The sequence below is a fragment of the Ursus arctos genome, unplaced genomic scaffold, assembly GCF_023065955.2.
Source record: "Ursus arctos isolate Adak ecotype North America unplaced genomic scaffold, UrsArc2.0 scaffold_24, whole genome shotgun sequence".
Lineage (NCBI taxonomy): Eukaryota > Metazoa > Chordata > Mammalia > Carnivora > Ursidae > Ursus > Ursus arctos.
In genome coordinates this window covers 28,477,035-28,493,352 of record NW_026622919.1, presented here as the reverse complement: position 1 = coordinate 28,493,352, position 16,318 = coordinate 28,477,035, and the positions used below count along the sequence as shown (strand labels likewise).

The following is a 16,318-nucleotide window of genomic DNA, read 5'->3' as shown; positions in this document are numbered from 1 at the left end:
CAGTTTTAAGAAAGTGTTCATTAAAACATAGCATATATTTGGGATCATGTTATCCTATCTCAATTATTTCTCTTAACAATCTACTGGTTAGCTGGTCTTTTCATTCTCTATGCAATTTTAAACCTGACTATAGGTTAGCATTGCTATTTTGAGCCAGAGAATGTTTCATTAGCTACCAAACACTAAGACATTTATCTATATGTCAGTCATCTACAGATTTCTTAAAAATGGACGTAAAGTAATATAATGGGAAAATTTACCTCTACAAAATGAAGAAGCTTTTCAGTGGATGCCTGAAAAGTTTTTCGAGCCATTTCCGATTTTCGCAATTGGCAGTCGAGTACTGTAATTCTCTTTCTTAACTCCTGAACACTTTCCTGGACAGAGATATCAAAAGGAAAGCCTTACTCGTTTCTTTGATTTTTACATCAGTGGCTCCTATTTTCAGTTTTTATTAACCGATATCTAACATTACCATATTATTTATTTTCTCCTACTGTGTATATCTTCCGATTTGGGGAGGCATTTAATTGCATATTTAAAAGTTAAACTGCACGGGGATGCTGCAAATTTTATGAGATAAGCTGTATATGTCTTTGTTGAATCTTATGGCAAAATACGTTTAAATTGAGTTTATTTTGTCTTTCTTTTCTTTCTTTCTTTCTTTTTTTTTTAACAATATGGCTTGCCAGCTGCTGACAGAAATGGCTACCAGTGTGGTAGAACCAAAATTGCTAAAGATATACATATATACTATTGTAATATGATCCAGCATAAAGCTGAGCTGGCAGGGAAGTAAAGGAATCCCACGGACAGTAAAGGAATTCCAGGAAGATAAACAATGATGCTGGGTGAACTCATTCAGTACAGCATAATTTGTTCTGAGGGTACATCTTTTGACTCAGATGGCAAATGAGAGAACTTTAATGGGTGACTTAGAAAGAAACAAACCTTACAGAAGTAAACATATGATTTTGATTTTGGCTCTGGAAAGTGGGTTCAAGAAAGTCTCCCCTATCTCTTCTAATTACAAGCCCCAACTCATGATTTGAGGTCATAATTTGTTTTACCCATGTGTTCTGTAAATTTATAAGCTGAAATTTTAGTTTGAAACAGTCCCAGACTGGTAGAAGCAAACACAAAACTTCTGTGGAGGGATATTTCCTAAACTCAGATCCCAAATAATTTGTACATATAATGTGTCAAAAGAACACGACCTCAGGAAATAAGCTATCATGAATAAAAGTCAGTTGAAGGAAATAAATTACAGGATCAGACCGATAAAGACAACAGATACTGGAGTGATCAGATACAGACTATAATGTTTAATGTTTTAAAAATTAGGGAGGAATTTAAAACATAAAAAGGAAAAAGAAACTATAAAAATAGATTCATATGACACAAATAATCAATCTTAAAAATAAAAACATAATCAAAATTAAATTAAAAACTCATTTATGGGTTTCATATCCAATTAGATATAGTTGAAAAGAGAATGGGTAAACTGGAAGGCAGAGGTAAAGAAGGTTGTCATAATACAGCAGAAAAATAAAAATGGAAAATATAAACGAAGGAGAAGCGATAAGGAGAATATAACTAGATGAAGATCTACCATACACCCTACCTGCATTACACATGAGGGTTCAGAAGGAATGAAGGAGAAACTGCTCAGTATAATAATGTGGGGTTTTTCAGAAATAACAAAAGACACTCTTCCTCAGATCAGGAAGCTCAGTGAATATCAAACAACATAAATAAGAATAAGTCAACACATGACTCATGGTCAAACTGCTGAACACTGAAGATAAAAAGATCTTAAAATCATCTAGAAGGAAACAACGGATTGCAAACAAATAACAGATTGACTGCTGATATCATAACCATGGAATAAAAACACTAAAGGGAATTAAATGCCAACTTACTTTAAATGTAGCAAAAATGTATTTCAAGAGCAAGAGTTCAATAAAGATGTTTTCAGACAAACAAAACTGAAGACAATTTGTTACCAACAGATCCTCATTAAACACATTTCTAAAACACGTACTTCAGGAAGGAAATAATTTTAGCAAGAAGGTCTGAGATGCAAAAAGAATGCAGAACATAGAAAATGGTAAACATGAATATCTATTTAAACAGAGGTTGATGGCACAAAATAAACTGTAATAGTGTCTAATTTATGGTGTTAAAAGTCAAGAAAGAACTAAAATACTGACAAAAATAGAAATTAAGTAGGAAGGATGATAGGATTTATTTTCTAAAGTGCTTATAATATCTAGAAGAAGGGGAAAGCTAGTGATTAGTTTTATAATTTAAGTTAAAAAAGAATGTTAAAATTTCTAAGATAATCTTTAAAAATTAGAAACGGAGTACATACCTTCTAGCCTAGCAGAAAGAAATAAATGGAATGGGAATTGGGGAACACAGGAGAAATCTGAACCGATTCAAACAAAAACAAAAACAAAAACAAAAATAGGCAAGAAATGACAACTAAAAAAAACAACCAAAAAATACAGGACACATAAAATGCATAAATTAAAAGAGGGTGGAAATGAAGCCAAGTGCATTAGCAAATAAAAGAGTATAAATGGAAAGATCTTTCCAATTAAAGGTCAAAAATTAGTAAGATGAGGAAAAAATTTGGCTATATGTTGTTTACCATATACACAACGAAAACATAATCACACTGCAAAGTTAAAAGTAAAAGAAAGGAAAACACATACAAGTAAATACCAAAAGAAAGCTGTTGTAACTATTTTAATATCAATCAAAAATAAATATTAGGGGGAAAAGAAGATTGCTATATTGAAGAGTCATAACATTCCATAAAGGATGATAATATAATTCTAAGCTTATATGCTGCTTATATTACTTCAAAATATATAATTAAAAAAAAAAAAAAACCAAGGGAGATTTTAATGCATTTCTCTGATAAAGAAATTAAAATGATTAGAGAAGAACCGAACTCCACAATTAATGACCCTGATCCCATGGACTACAGAAAATGATACATCAAAAAACGGCAGAATTCTTTTCAAGCTCACTTTGAACATGTGTGAACACTGGCCATATAGTAAACCATGAAGCAGCCATCAACAAATTTTAGAGTTATTATGCTATAGACTAGATTCTCTGGTCACAACACAATTAACCTTTCTGTGCCTCACTGGTGTTTATTAATAAAGAATCATAAACATGCAAATTCTTGCCCAATTAAACTATATATTTAATGCATTTTCAGTAACAATTCCAATAGTTCTTTTTCCTTTTGGTTGAATTTATAAGCCAAGTCTAAAATACATATAAAAGATCAAAGGGTTACGTAGGCAACATACTTTTAAAGAAAAAGAACTAGGCAGGGTGATCAGATATCAAGACCTACTGTCAAAGATACGGTATACAACACTGGCACAAGAACATACAAATAGACCAATGAAAGAGAGTACAGGGCCCTCAGGAAGATAGACACACCTGAAATCTTGATATATGACAGAGCTGATTTATAGATCAATTAGGAAAGAAGAGACTTTTGAATAAATGGTGCTGGGATAGTTGGTCATTCACTTAGAATAAAAAAAGAATAAAATGGACCCCTACCCCCACATAATGCCACAAAACCAATGACAGAAGGATCAAAACTTTAAAACTTTTTTTTTAAATTTTTTAAAGATTTTTGTTTCTTTGAGAGAGAGAGCGTGCCCACAAGTGGAGGGGAAGTGGCAGAGGGAGAGGGAGAAGCAGACTCAATGCTGAGCAAGGAGCCGACACAGGGCTCAATCCCGGGACCCAGAGATCATGACCTGAGCTGAAGGCAGACACTTAATTGACTGAGCCACTCAGGTGCCCCCAAAACTTTAAAACTTTTAGAGGCAAATATCAAAGAATATCTTTGGGAATGGAAGACCTTCTAAAAAGACACACGAGGGAAAGGACAGATGAGTTTGACTATATGAAAATCAATGTTTATTTCACCATTGGGTGAAAGGCAAGCCATAAATTTGAGAAAAGACTTCAGTAACATATAACTTAATATAGGGTTAGCAACTGGAACATACGTACAATCACTACATATCAATGTGAAAGGAATAACCCAATGGAAAAAAACGGCTGAAAGTAATGAAGAGGCATTTCACAGAGAAACACAAATGCCTAACAAGTACATAAATCTATGCTCAACCGGCTATCTGGGCCAGGGGGAAAAGCCCTGGTTTATAGCACTTGGGGGTGTAAATAACTCCACCATGGCTGCTTTCAAGCTACCAACCTGATGTCGCTGAATATGCCGCTAAGAAGAGATGAGCACAATCACCTATTGTGAGCCAGTGCCAGCTGGTCCCAGCACGCCAGTGGCTCCAAGTCATTAGTAACCAGGGAAATCCAAATTAAACCCCAATGAAATTTACTTATCTTACCTACCAGACTGATATAAATTAAAAGTAAATGAAAACAGTGTCAGCAAGGGTGTGGGGTAAACAGTATCTCTCATTCAGTACTGGTGGGAGTAAAAATTGGTTCAAAAGCTTTCAAACATAATTTGACATTACCTAGTAAAGTTGATCGACCATTGTTCAACCTAGCAGTTCCACATGAACCCAAGACAAACTGTTATGCATGTGGAGCATGATATGTGTACAAAAAAGTGTTTAGCAACATTGTTCATAATAAAGAAAACAGAAAACAATTGGACTGTTCATCAAATACAGAATGGACCAAGATACTGCAGTATATCCATTTAGGGGAGTACAAAAAAGCGAAGATACATGAACTGGCTATAAATTTCAAATAGATGGATTGCAAAAATAAGAGGTTGAGTGAAAAAAGCAAGTAGGAAGAACACATGCAGGACATTTCTATTTATATATTGATAAACAGGCAAGACTCAACAACGTTTATTGTTAAGAGATATAAAGATAGGTGGTAAAATTATCAAGAAAGTGGTTAATACTCAATCTAGGAAAGTGGTTACTTCTGAGGGCGAGGGAGGGGGATACAACTGGGGAGGGGCACTGGATCTTCAAAGCTTTTGGTAATGTTTTACTTCCTAAGCTGAGGGTAAACAGAAAAAACAAAAATAAAAAAGGTAAGTAACTATAGAGATGACATAAGGGAAAACTTACAGTGAAAAATAAAAACACTGTTACAAAGAGAATCTGTATCTTTAAAAATGAATATTTGAATCTGAGTTCTGTAATATCTTGGTCAATGTCTCTTGAAGCAATCTCAAATAACTGAAAAAAGTTTCCTTCTCTTTTTCCACTGGCACTGAGTTTGGGAAATGTTGAGATATTCTCATCCAATATTTTTTCTTTGGAAAATAAACAGGGATGCCTGGGTGGCTCAGTCGGTCAAGTGCCTGCCTTTGGCTTGGGTCGTGATCCCAGGATTCTGGGATCAAGTCCTGCATCGGGCTCCTTGCTCAGCGGGGAGCCTGCTTCTCTCTCTGTCTGCTGTTCTCCCTGCTTGTGCTCTCTCTCTGACAAATAAATAAATAAAATCTTTAAAAAAGAAAGGAAAAGAAAAAATAAACAAAAGATTATTTTTTCAGAGACAGGTTAAGGGTTTAGTTTAGAATCTTGTTTCAAGGAATGGCATGAAACCCCATTATGCTAAAAAAGAGAAAAACTGAATTATATTGCCAGACAACTTAGGACAAAAATGTGTTTCAGCTAGAAGCTGGGACAGAGAATTACAAATAACCTATGCTTACAAAAAAAAAAAAAAAAGAATAAATTCATGAGAACTCTTTGAATATTACATAGAAAGTATTTTTTAAAGACTGTTGATTATCCCTCCAAAAGTACATTAGAGTTTAATAAAACAGCACTTAAAAAAATTTTTTTTTGGAATTTCATTAATTTTAATTTTCTTTTTCTTTTTTTAGCGTTCAATAATTCATTAGTTGCGTATAACACCCAGTGCTCATCCCAACATTGCAGCAACTTCTTTCAAGACACGTCTCTAATGGCAAGGGAAACAAAAGCAAAAATGAACTTTCGGGACTTCATAACATAAAAAGCGTTTGCACAGCAAAGGAAACCGTACTTTTGATATTTTGATAATTCCCAATATTTTCAGAATCATGTTGAAGTTACTCACATGAAATAAGCATGTATCTCTGATTTCATAACATAAACACTGGGCCAAAAATAACAAATATATGTAAAATTTTTAAATACTGCTGCTTTTTCAAGTAATATGATTTTCCCTTAGCCTTGTGTATTATCAAAGGGTGACAAGAATATCACCTCTCTTTTGGAATCAGTTTAAATGGGCAGATGTGAGAAATGTATTAGTGACTCTTAAGAGCTTACCAAAGAAAATTTCAGATTTTCTTCTGTATTTTGCTTTTCTAAAACTGGTTTCATTTCCACTTGGTATATTTAAGGTATTTAACTGTTTTATATTTATATAAAGAGACATAAAGTATTCAAATTTGCTTTATGTTTTCTTGAAAGTTGACTGGATTAGAGATATAAATACCTATTCTAAGTGAACTCGTTAAAAGTTATAAAATATGTATTTCAATTTACTTAACTGTCTACCTCGGAGAAATAAAAATGTACATGTCTATTATAGTTTTTGAAGACCTTTCAATGAATATAGTATGTATTATGTTATAAAAAAACTCACATAAAAAAAGATCACATTGCCTTCTGAACAGCATTCGGTATTTTGCTATTGAAACTGAAGCCTATTAAATTCAAACTCAGTTTCTTTCTATTAATTATCTTGGGCCCTGGGCAAAAATTATTTAACATTCACACTTCCTTGAGTGCTCTAATCAAAGAGCAACACCCATCCCTAGACTCTCCTCCTCTCATCCCCACCAGGCAAATTAGCAAGTTTAGGAACAAAAGGAGAAAACCAATGTAATCAATTAAATGTTAAATAGTTCCAGGACTTCACGCCTGAGCTGTACAATGTTGACCAACGACCCAAATAAATTTGGGGCACATGCTTTTCCATCCCCAAGCTATGTGGATGAAGGGAGGCTCACAACCTTTGCATGACCCCCCACCCATCGCATCAGGACACATCATCCTATCATTGAATAATAGAAGACAAACACTGACCTAGTTTAGAAGAGCAGATGAAAAGGAAATGAAAACAGGATACATGACAACGGCAAGGAAACCATGGTAACTAAAAGAGAGGACGGTTTTGCTTACTTTATTTTGGTCCGAATAATCAGCAAGCTGAGCCTTTAGATCTGTGATCTCGGCCTCTAACAGACGGATCACTTCTTCGTAGTCCATTTCCATTCCGTGTGCCTGGCGCTGTGCAGCCTCGGCAAGGTGGATTCGACTTCGCAGGGCTCTGGTTTCTTCGACCACAGCTTTGGCTTCCTGAGGATTTCAAAATTCAGGCCGTTGAAAAAAAGCCATGTTAAAAAACAGTTCAGCAAAACAGCTGAAACAAAATCTCTTCCTTCCTCTGGAAGTCGTAATTACCAAACTTAATCGATAGACAGGTGTTCCTCACATCGCCATTTAAAACTTAGTATTCACGTGATTTTATTATGTAGAGCAAATGCCCAATCTTACTTTTCCTCTGTCGATTTCTGGGATAATTTTCAGTATGGAATCTCCAACTTCACACACCTAGCATAACATTTTGGAAAGAAGGGAAGTAGAAGGGAATTGGTAATGGAGAACAAAATTAAGAACAGGTTCAAAAGATAGAAAGAGTAAGCTTCCACAGAACTCAGGTAGGTGGTCGGGCTCATATTCTAGGAAGATTCTTACAGCTTCAAATACAGCTGAGAGATTTGTGGTGTTGTGGACTTCCCTGTGGTCCAAGCCCAGGATCCAAGGCTTATTTCTAGACATCAGTCTAACTGTTACATCCCCCTTTTCATTTACAATGGCAAGGCCTCTGGTATCCTGTGTCTTAACACATGAAAATCCTTTCGAAACCTCCCTTTCCTTACCTCCCCCAACTCCCAAGTTTTTAATCAGCCACCCCTCACAAGGGGCAGCAGCTCTTTCTGCCCACAGGTCCTGTTCCTGTGCTTTAATAAAACCACCCTTTTGCAACCCCCCCCCCCCAAAAGCCAAAATGTGGAATTCAGTAGCAAAACATCTCGCTATTTCTATAGGGTGCAATGCTCACATTTCTTAAACATGTTAGGTGATTCATGTGTCTTCTCTCATTTAACCTTTAGAACAACATCAACAGAGAGTCATTATTAAAAACCATTTTATACATAATTAAACAGAGGCCCAGAGAGGTTACATATCCTGTCCAAGGACACATAGCAGTGCCAGAGTTTAAACCCAGGTCTGCTGAACTCCAACATTAATGCTCTTTTCACCATTTTAATGTTACTAAATGACAAAACAAATAAACAAAACAAAACAAAACAAAACTATACACGAGCTACACTCTCCACCTTAGGAAGAGGATGGGGTGACCAAAACCGCTTGCTCTCTCAAAATGTGCTTTGGTGCTAGGTCAACGACAGTCCCCTAAGGACACTGATATAGTTTATCATGGCCGTTATTATACTGTAAACCATTTCTTTTTCCTTACTGGATGTAGAAATTTTCTTTTTCTACAACGGAACTTTCTGCTCCAATTGCCATGGCTAATATTCAACTACGGCTACTTTAATTTTCTCAGAGCTATTATAGGATGCTTGCTTTTGTTTGAGTCTAAATGCATTTGAAATGAAGGGAGAGTTAGGAACATGGACATATTTTTAAGGGTCAATTTTTCATTCATACATTCAATAAATGTTTATTAAGTACTTACTATGTGTCAGGTTCTGTTTCAGGTACTGAGGACAGAGCACCTAACAAAACAGACAAAGAGCCCTCCCTCATGCCCTTTCCGACCCCAAATTTACATTATAGTTTGGGGAGATAGACAGTAAATTAGGGATTAACAGCGAAGACCTCACTGAGAAGACATTTAATCAGAGACCCACAGGAAGCATGGAGCCATGAAGATTTCCCCAGAAGCTTTTTTGGACAAAGGGAACAGTCTGTGCAAAGGCCCTGAGACGGAACTGTTCCTTGCATTTTTAGGGAAGAGCAAGGAAGCCAAGTGTGGCATTAAGTAGAGGGACAGGAAGAAGGGAGTAGTAGGAAATGAGGAGTAAGGGCAGGGAGGAGGTTGGGAGATCTTAAGAGGCTTTGCAGGCCATCATAAAAACTTTGGTTTTACTCAGGATGAGAGGGGATGTTCTTGGAGTGTATGGAGCAGAGAAATGATTACGATCTGACTTGAATTATAAGTGGATTACTCTTGCTGTTGGGTGGAGAGTAAACTGCAGGGGCTGGGCAAGGCTGGAGCAGGGAGAAGGGGACAGGCCTAAAAACTGTGGCTTGAACAAAGGTAACAGTGTTGGAGATGGTGCAAAGCAGTTAGATTCTAAATATAGTTTGAAAGTACAGCTAACAGAAGACTTCATCATCATTAACAACATTTACTTAGCAGCTAGTGCACCTAGATAATCATATTATGTGATAAAAAAAAAATACAAAGGGGAAAAAACATACCTTCCCTTTCCTGGCTCTGTTCAGAACATTAAGCATGACTTAGATAAGTGGAAGAACAGTGCAGAGCATGAGAGACAAAAAGAACAAGGTGAACAAAGGAAGAGAAGACAAGAAGGAATGTGGTACATTTGAGAAATGGCCCTAGGTCAATTCTGACTGGAGTAAGTGCTTCCTGGGAGAACAATGGATAAAAAAAGGTGGACGAGAGACAGGGAAAGGGTCAGGCTTTGGTAGAAATGGCATGACAGGCAAAAGGGCTTGTATCAGGCAAATCTTAAGCCCTTTTGAGCAGAAACTGATTGGAGAACAGAGTGCTTTAGAAAGCTAAATCTGACAGCCAGGTTCAGGATGGAGAGAAGTGGCCAATTAAATACTCCCTTCACCCCTGATTCAAAGGGCCTGATCTCAGTCCCAGGAACAGAAGGTGCAGCAGGGGAAGAGAGTCAACGGTATCACAACAGTGTTGCACGGAGACAGGCAGTAACTACGCTTGTGGTGAGCACAGCATGGCTGTAGTTGTTGAATCACTAGGTTGTACACCTGAAACTAAGGCAACACTGTGTGTCAACTATACTTAGATAAAAACAACAACAAAAACCCCCGAGGAACCTGATTTCCTTATCTTTAAAACCAGTCGTCTTCTCACCAAAGGGCACTGTTAGAAAGAAATACCTGAGGAAATAAAAGAACATTTACCAAGCCACATCGGTTGGTTCAGGCCAGGTGACCCACGTCACGTCAGACTGCGGCTGTGCATACAGGATGGAAATGGATGCTGGCACCACTTCAAATGTTTTACACGGACCAGCTCAGTTAATCCACACACTGCCGTGTGAGGCATGTCTGTTCTTATACGCATTTAATAGGTAGAAAACTGAAGCACAAAAAGGTCAAGTAACTTGCTCAGAATCACAGACCTAAAAAGTGGCTGGGCTAGGATTTGAACTCAGGCAGTGCAGTCACAAAGTTCATGCTCTTGGCTATGACGCCATACTGTCTCTCCAACTTCAGAAAATGATTAAAAAAAAAAATCACTTGTAGATGACAGAATCATCAGTGCCCACCCCCACACGAGCTTAGGTTGCGGCCAGGATAATATACTAAAATATCTTCGAGGCTGCTACACCGTTCCCCATTTTCCATTCAATCAAGCTAGAAAAAAAATACATTGCCGCTGAAGAGAAAGAGGAGGGGCAGATAATTCTCCATCGCTGCAATGAATAATAACTAATTTGATGATCTGTCTCCTTCACACTCACTTCATGCAGCTTTTATTCCCCTATAAAAACAGCACTTTTATTTTTGTTCAAAGAGGGCTAGTTAATTAAATGAAGAATCTGGATGGAATTTATGTAGCCATGATAGTTCACTGATGGTAATACAGTGTGAAATGCGGTTGGTGGTAAAAGATGCAGAGGTTTTGATGCTGAATAAATTCATGCTATTTCTTTTGTCAATGTATAACTGTCAGGTTGGTAAATGTGACCCCTTAGCAAAGTTCTAGCCCAATTCCCACTGAATGGCTGTTTAAAAGATGAGTGCATTGAAATGACGACTTTTAGAGGAAGCAGTGAAAAAGAGATAGCAGCAGTGTGCTGTATTTAGCAATGCAGGATCACATAAATCCATTTTTTTTCTTTCCTCCCGGGTCGTCTTCTAATAAATAACTGTAAAGCCTCCCATGTCAGTAACAATTGAGCCAGAATTTTCGGAGTACCTCACCATGAGCCCGAAATCCCACCAGGGTAGGTGCCACAGCCAGTTCACTGAATTACTTTGTATTAGATAGAGATGAATTCAGTTTAGGAAGTTAGAAAAGAGAAACCAAGATGTAAAAGCAATCAGAAAAATCAACATAAGCATTATGCTTTTAAATACTGAGTACGTTGAGCACAGAGACTAGAAGGGAATCTTGAGCTATGAAGTCAAATCTCTGACTTGGCTTTTTTTTTTTTTTTTTTTTTTTGGTGACACTGAGGAAATACCTCCAACTCATACTGTCCCATTATAAAATGAGGATTTTCCACCTTATAATTTCACAATGAATCTTTGGGAAAGATCACACCAAATTCCCCTTTGACAAAAGAGACAAAGGGTATTATCAACTCACACAAAGGGCAGTATAAGCTCGGACAGAAAGACAATGTGCTGTGTGTTTTTCCACACACAGCACTTCTTCCCCACAAGGAACATGATAAAAAAGAGAAAATATGGGGGCGCCTGGGTGGCGCAGTCGTTAAGCGTCTGCCTTCGGCTCAGGGCGTGATCCCAGTGTTCTGGGATCAAGCCCCACATCAGGCTCCTCCACTGGAAGCCTGCTTCTTCCTCTCCCACTCCCCCTGCTTGTGTTCCCTCTCTCACTGGCTGTCTCTCTCTCTGTCAAATAAATAAATAAAATCTTAAAAAAAAAAAAAAGAGAGAAAATATGAGTGCTAGAATGAGCTATACCTAGGTCAGAATCTTTGATTTGTGATTTTTTTTTTTCCGGGCTATGTAATTCTCTAATTCTCTAACAAACACAGTTTGTTCAGTCGTATATTGGGAAATAACAACGCCTACTTTATAACATCAAAAGAACTCTCACAGGAAGGTTAAAGAAACAGTTACATTTCTTGGTACAGTTCCTCTTTACTGCTTTTGAAAGATAGACATAATCACCTATGCGATTAGAGCTAGACTAGACAATTTATTAAGGGTTTTCCTGAGGCAATCAATTAGTAATACCAGTTATTGAACTTTAGAGAAGTTGTTTGGGAACATAATAACATAATGTGCACAGGTCTTTTTAATGTTAGCAACAATTATGTAAAACCTTTTCTTCTCTAGTTATGAGTCGTAACGGCTCCCTAAAGTAGAAGGAAAAAGCATTCACAGCAGTTGCACATTTGTAATTAGGCTAGCACATCCATATCAGTAACCTTCGCAATTCTGTAATTTTTAAGCTAATCAGTAAATCTTTCAAAATGTCAATGGCCAACAGGAGAAAAAAAGAAACTGCAAAGAGATATATGTCTTGGTATAATGTAACTTATGCTACGAAGCCCGAAAGAATACTTCTCTTATCAGCTTCCGACATTCACTCATTGGAGAACTCTTGTTGGTGTTGGTTCCACTACAGCTTGTGAGAAAGATTAAGGGTTACTGCAGGAAGAAGGCTGTTGAAGGAAAAGTGTTTAAAAGCAAGTTATGTATAGGTTCCTTAACTTGTATATCAGATTTATTAAAATGTGTATACTATTTCTCCCACTGGATGATCTCAAAGTAATTTGCAGGTATTCACGAACGAATCTACAATTCATTCTGTAAGCAAGGATGCACTTGGGGGAGAAAATGAATTCATGGAACTTTCTATGTGCCTCTGAGATGTGCTCTCTCCTTTCTCTTTCCTTACTCCTCCTCCGTGCATACATCCAGCCCACCATCCCCACCTTCATACCTAAGCAGTTATTAGGCACTATGAAGTCTTCATTTATGATGTATTTGCAGCCATTCCTTAATCTGCATTCTTGCCACCACATTACTGATTCACATTCTCATCACCTCATCGTTAGGTACTATGAGAATCCCATAAAATGATCGCCCTGCCTACTGTGTTCTTCACTCTCATGTATTCTGCATGCTTCTGAAGGATTAATTTTCCCAAAATACTGCTCAGGTAACCCACCTAAGATAACCTTAGGTAGTATGATAAAACATCCGCAAAAGCCGTATTTCCAGGCTTTCCACTACTGGTTCCAAATCTAACTTTCCAGCTTTAGCACCCTCTTACATGATTACCATATCCAATTACATGACTTACCAAATTTACTTACACTGAACTCGTCTGCATTCAAGATGCTTTGCAGCACATTGCTCCTTCCACTATCTATACACTCTCCCTCTTTCTTCTTCATTCGGTTCTTGCCTATCATTCAAAATCTACTTTAGATTTTACCTCCTCTGGGAAGCCAGACCACTTCAGCTTACAATGATTTCCCCCCCTTTTATCTTTTATAATATCTGTTGCCTGTAATTAATCACATGCTTAGTATCTTCTATTGCTATCTTGAGCTGTCATTACAATATTAAGTATTTTACTGCCTAACTTTCTAAAGCCAAAGAGCCTTGACTGCTCATATTAGAACACAAGCTGGGAGGTAAAACCCCATGTAATATGAACAAGGGCTCCACTTGCTGTAAATATGAGCAATAACTGGGCTGACAGCAAAAATGACAACTTTGTTTTGCATATATAGTAATTGCCTTAGAGAATTTTATTAGGTAAGAAGCTTTCATAGAAAAGTTCTTCATAAAATGTTTCAATTTTATGAGACTATTAGAACTACATTTCATTTGAATAATTACAATAACAACCATAAACCATGCTATGAAAATGACTTAATGAAAAGCAAATCATTTCATTATATTCTCTTTATATATAAATTTAAAAATCCTTTCATAGTATTTATCAAGCAAATGAGGTTATATTAAAAACTATGTGGGATGAGGGACAGTTACACTTCATTGTGTTTGACAATTGTATTTACTGGTTTTTCATTACAAAGATTTAAAAATTATGCACACTAGTTTATATTTCCCTAAAAAGTACAGTTTTTCATCAAAGCTAATATTATATATGCTCTCAAGGACTATATAATCATGAAGGTCCTTTCCCACCCCACCCATATCCCTGCTTCTACGAATTATATGGTGGCACTTCTTTGTAAAGTGTGTAAAAGGAAAGACATTTGTAAATCCAAGAAACAAAGATTTTCTTCAGTTTGTTTGAAAAAGCAAAATCTTCATTTTACAAAGGAAGATTTGGTTAAGCTTTCTGGAGGAAAAGCAGGTCAATCAAATTATAATTAGCTCTAATTAACCCTCCCAAGAGCTGTCAGCTTCTCTACCTGCACCTGCCTCATTCTCCAAGAGGTGCAAAATTGAGCTCTGATTCTGAACATCAAAGAAAACCAAAGAAACAATTTTCAATCTCTTTCTATAAACAGAAGTCCCTAATCAAAGACAGACACACGGGTACACCTATCTGATAAATTTTTACCATGCAACTTGTTCACAATATAAATATTAGTTAATTAAAATCCAGTTAAATGTATTTAACCCTAAACATGCATTTTACTGGTTTGGTGATATTGACATAAAAGAAAAAAACTATTTTCCTACTTCTCCAAATCTGATTACAAAGGTACTGAAGGGCCCATTTACACTATTGGAAATTTCCTTTCCTGATCAGAATGTAAACTCTGCTCACTGAAACTTGCTACAACTCAAAGGCAACTTTTAGTTATTAAACATCTAGAATTTATCTGAAGTGTGTTTGGGGTTTAATAGAGATGGTTTCAAACAGAAATATATTCCCTCCAATATAACTTTTATAGTTTTAATTCGACTGGAAACAAAATTTTACCAAATTTTGTTTTGTTTTGTAGGAACTTGACCAAGAGTTCTAAGTTCTAATCTAGATAGTAAGATAATAATATTCTTTATTTTTTTAAAATACTTTATTTATTTATTTATTTATTTATTTATTTATTTATTTATTTATTTATTTATTTATTTGACAGAGACAGCGAGAAGAGAACACAAGCAGGGGAAGCAGGAGAGGGAGAACCAGGCTCCCCGCCCAGCAAGGAGTCCGATCCCATGACCCTGGGACCATGACCTGAGCCGAAGGCAGACGCTTAATGACTGAGCCACCCAGGCGCCCCAGTAAGATAATGATATTCTTTAGTTTATTTGGAAGAAAAAGAAATCAGTGAGAACTGGTATGCAAATTTTGAAAAACAACAGTAATACCAAGAAAGAAAGAAACAGGGTGGGACATGGCTCAGATTAAAGGCATAAAGCTACACAGTAGTTGGTACTGGCCAAAGAAGAGTTAGATAAAACACTCATTCACCCAGTAAATATTTGACAAAGCAACTGAAAGATCAGATAGCCCCAAACAGACCCTAGATTATGCAATAGTTTAATCTATCGTAATGGAGATACCACAACACAATGAATAGTTGCAACAACAAATTATTTAGGAAAACAAAAGTATAAAGTGTAGTCCCTCATCACATAACTTATACCAAACTAATTTCATAAATGGGTTAAATAAAGACAGACACGGGGACAGCAAGAAATGGACTTTTAAAAAAATTATTAAAAAGGAGAAAGCACAAAGAAAAAGATTGGACAACACAAAAACATCTGTATTAAAAAAATCTTTGAAAAATTAGAAGGGCAATTTATATTTAGGGGAGCATATCTGCAACAGATTTGGTAGAAAGAGGGTTAATAACTACGATGTAAGGAGATCTTTTGGGAAAAGGGGAAAACTGTTAAGAATATAAGAGAAGTGAAGAAGCAAAAGGAGTAGGAGGGGATATAGATAACATGAAGGGCATAGGGTCAGGAGTGGCTGAAAGTCACTAGCCATCAGATCTGGAAATCAGCTACCTTCATTATTCAAGAATTGTGAAGGAATTCACAATTTGATTTGAAACTCATGGTCACAGACAATCCTTGGTATCTAACATGGATGACAATAAATCAAATAGGGTGATTTATTTATGTAGGGCTAGGTATGACTAGAGAAGTCTTGCTTTTAATTCTAAAACAGTTCGTGAATAAATCACTTAACCCAATGTCAAGAGTCCCATATTGAAGTAAGAATACTGAGTGTTTCTCACATAGTAAACTGTCAAGATAAGAGTTTTATAGTGTCAACTGCCTTATCACTACTTCCTCCTTGGGTAAAATTTGCTAGTTTTGTCAGCAAATTAATATATATTGCTCTCACATCAAGAAACAAAACGTTTGGCATCTACATAGAT

The 16,318-nt window shown here is 36.5% G+C and overlaps 1 protein-coding gene across 8 annotated transcripts in view; it reads right to left on the bottom strand.

The window, feature by feature from the left end:
• The window catches only part of STXBP4 (syntaxin binding protein 4), a 228,627-nt gene that overhangs the window by 129,481 nt on the left and 82,828 nt on the right, over window positions 1-16,318 (bottom strand). For all 8 annotated transcript variants that reach the window (XM_057317694.1, XM_044389317.3, XM_057317693.1 and 5 more), the window contains 2 exons: window positions 7,167-7,343; window positions 261-377 (listed from right to left, as the gene is read on the bottom strand). In XM_057317694.1, coding sequence (XP_057173677.1) covers window positions 261-377; window positions 7,167-7,343 — 294 coding nt within the window. The remainder of the gene's footprint in view (window positions 1-260; window positions 378-7,166; window positions 7,344-16,318) is intronic.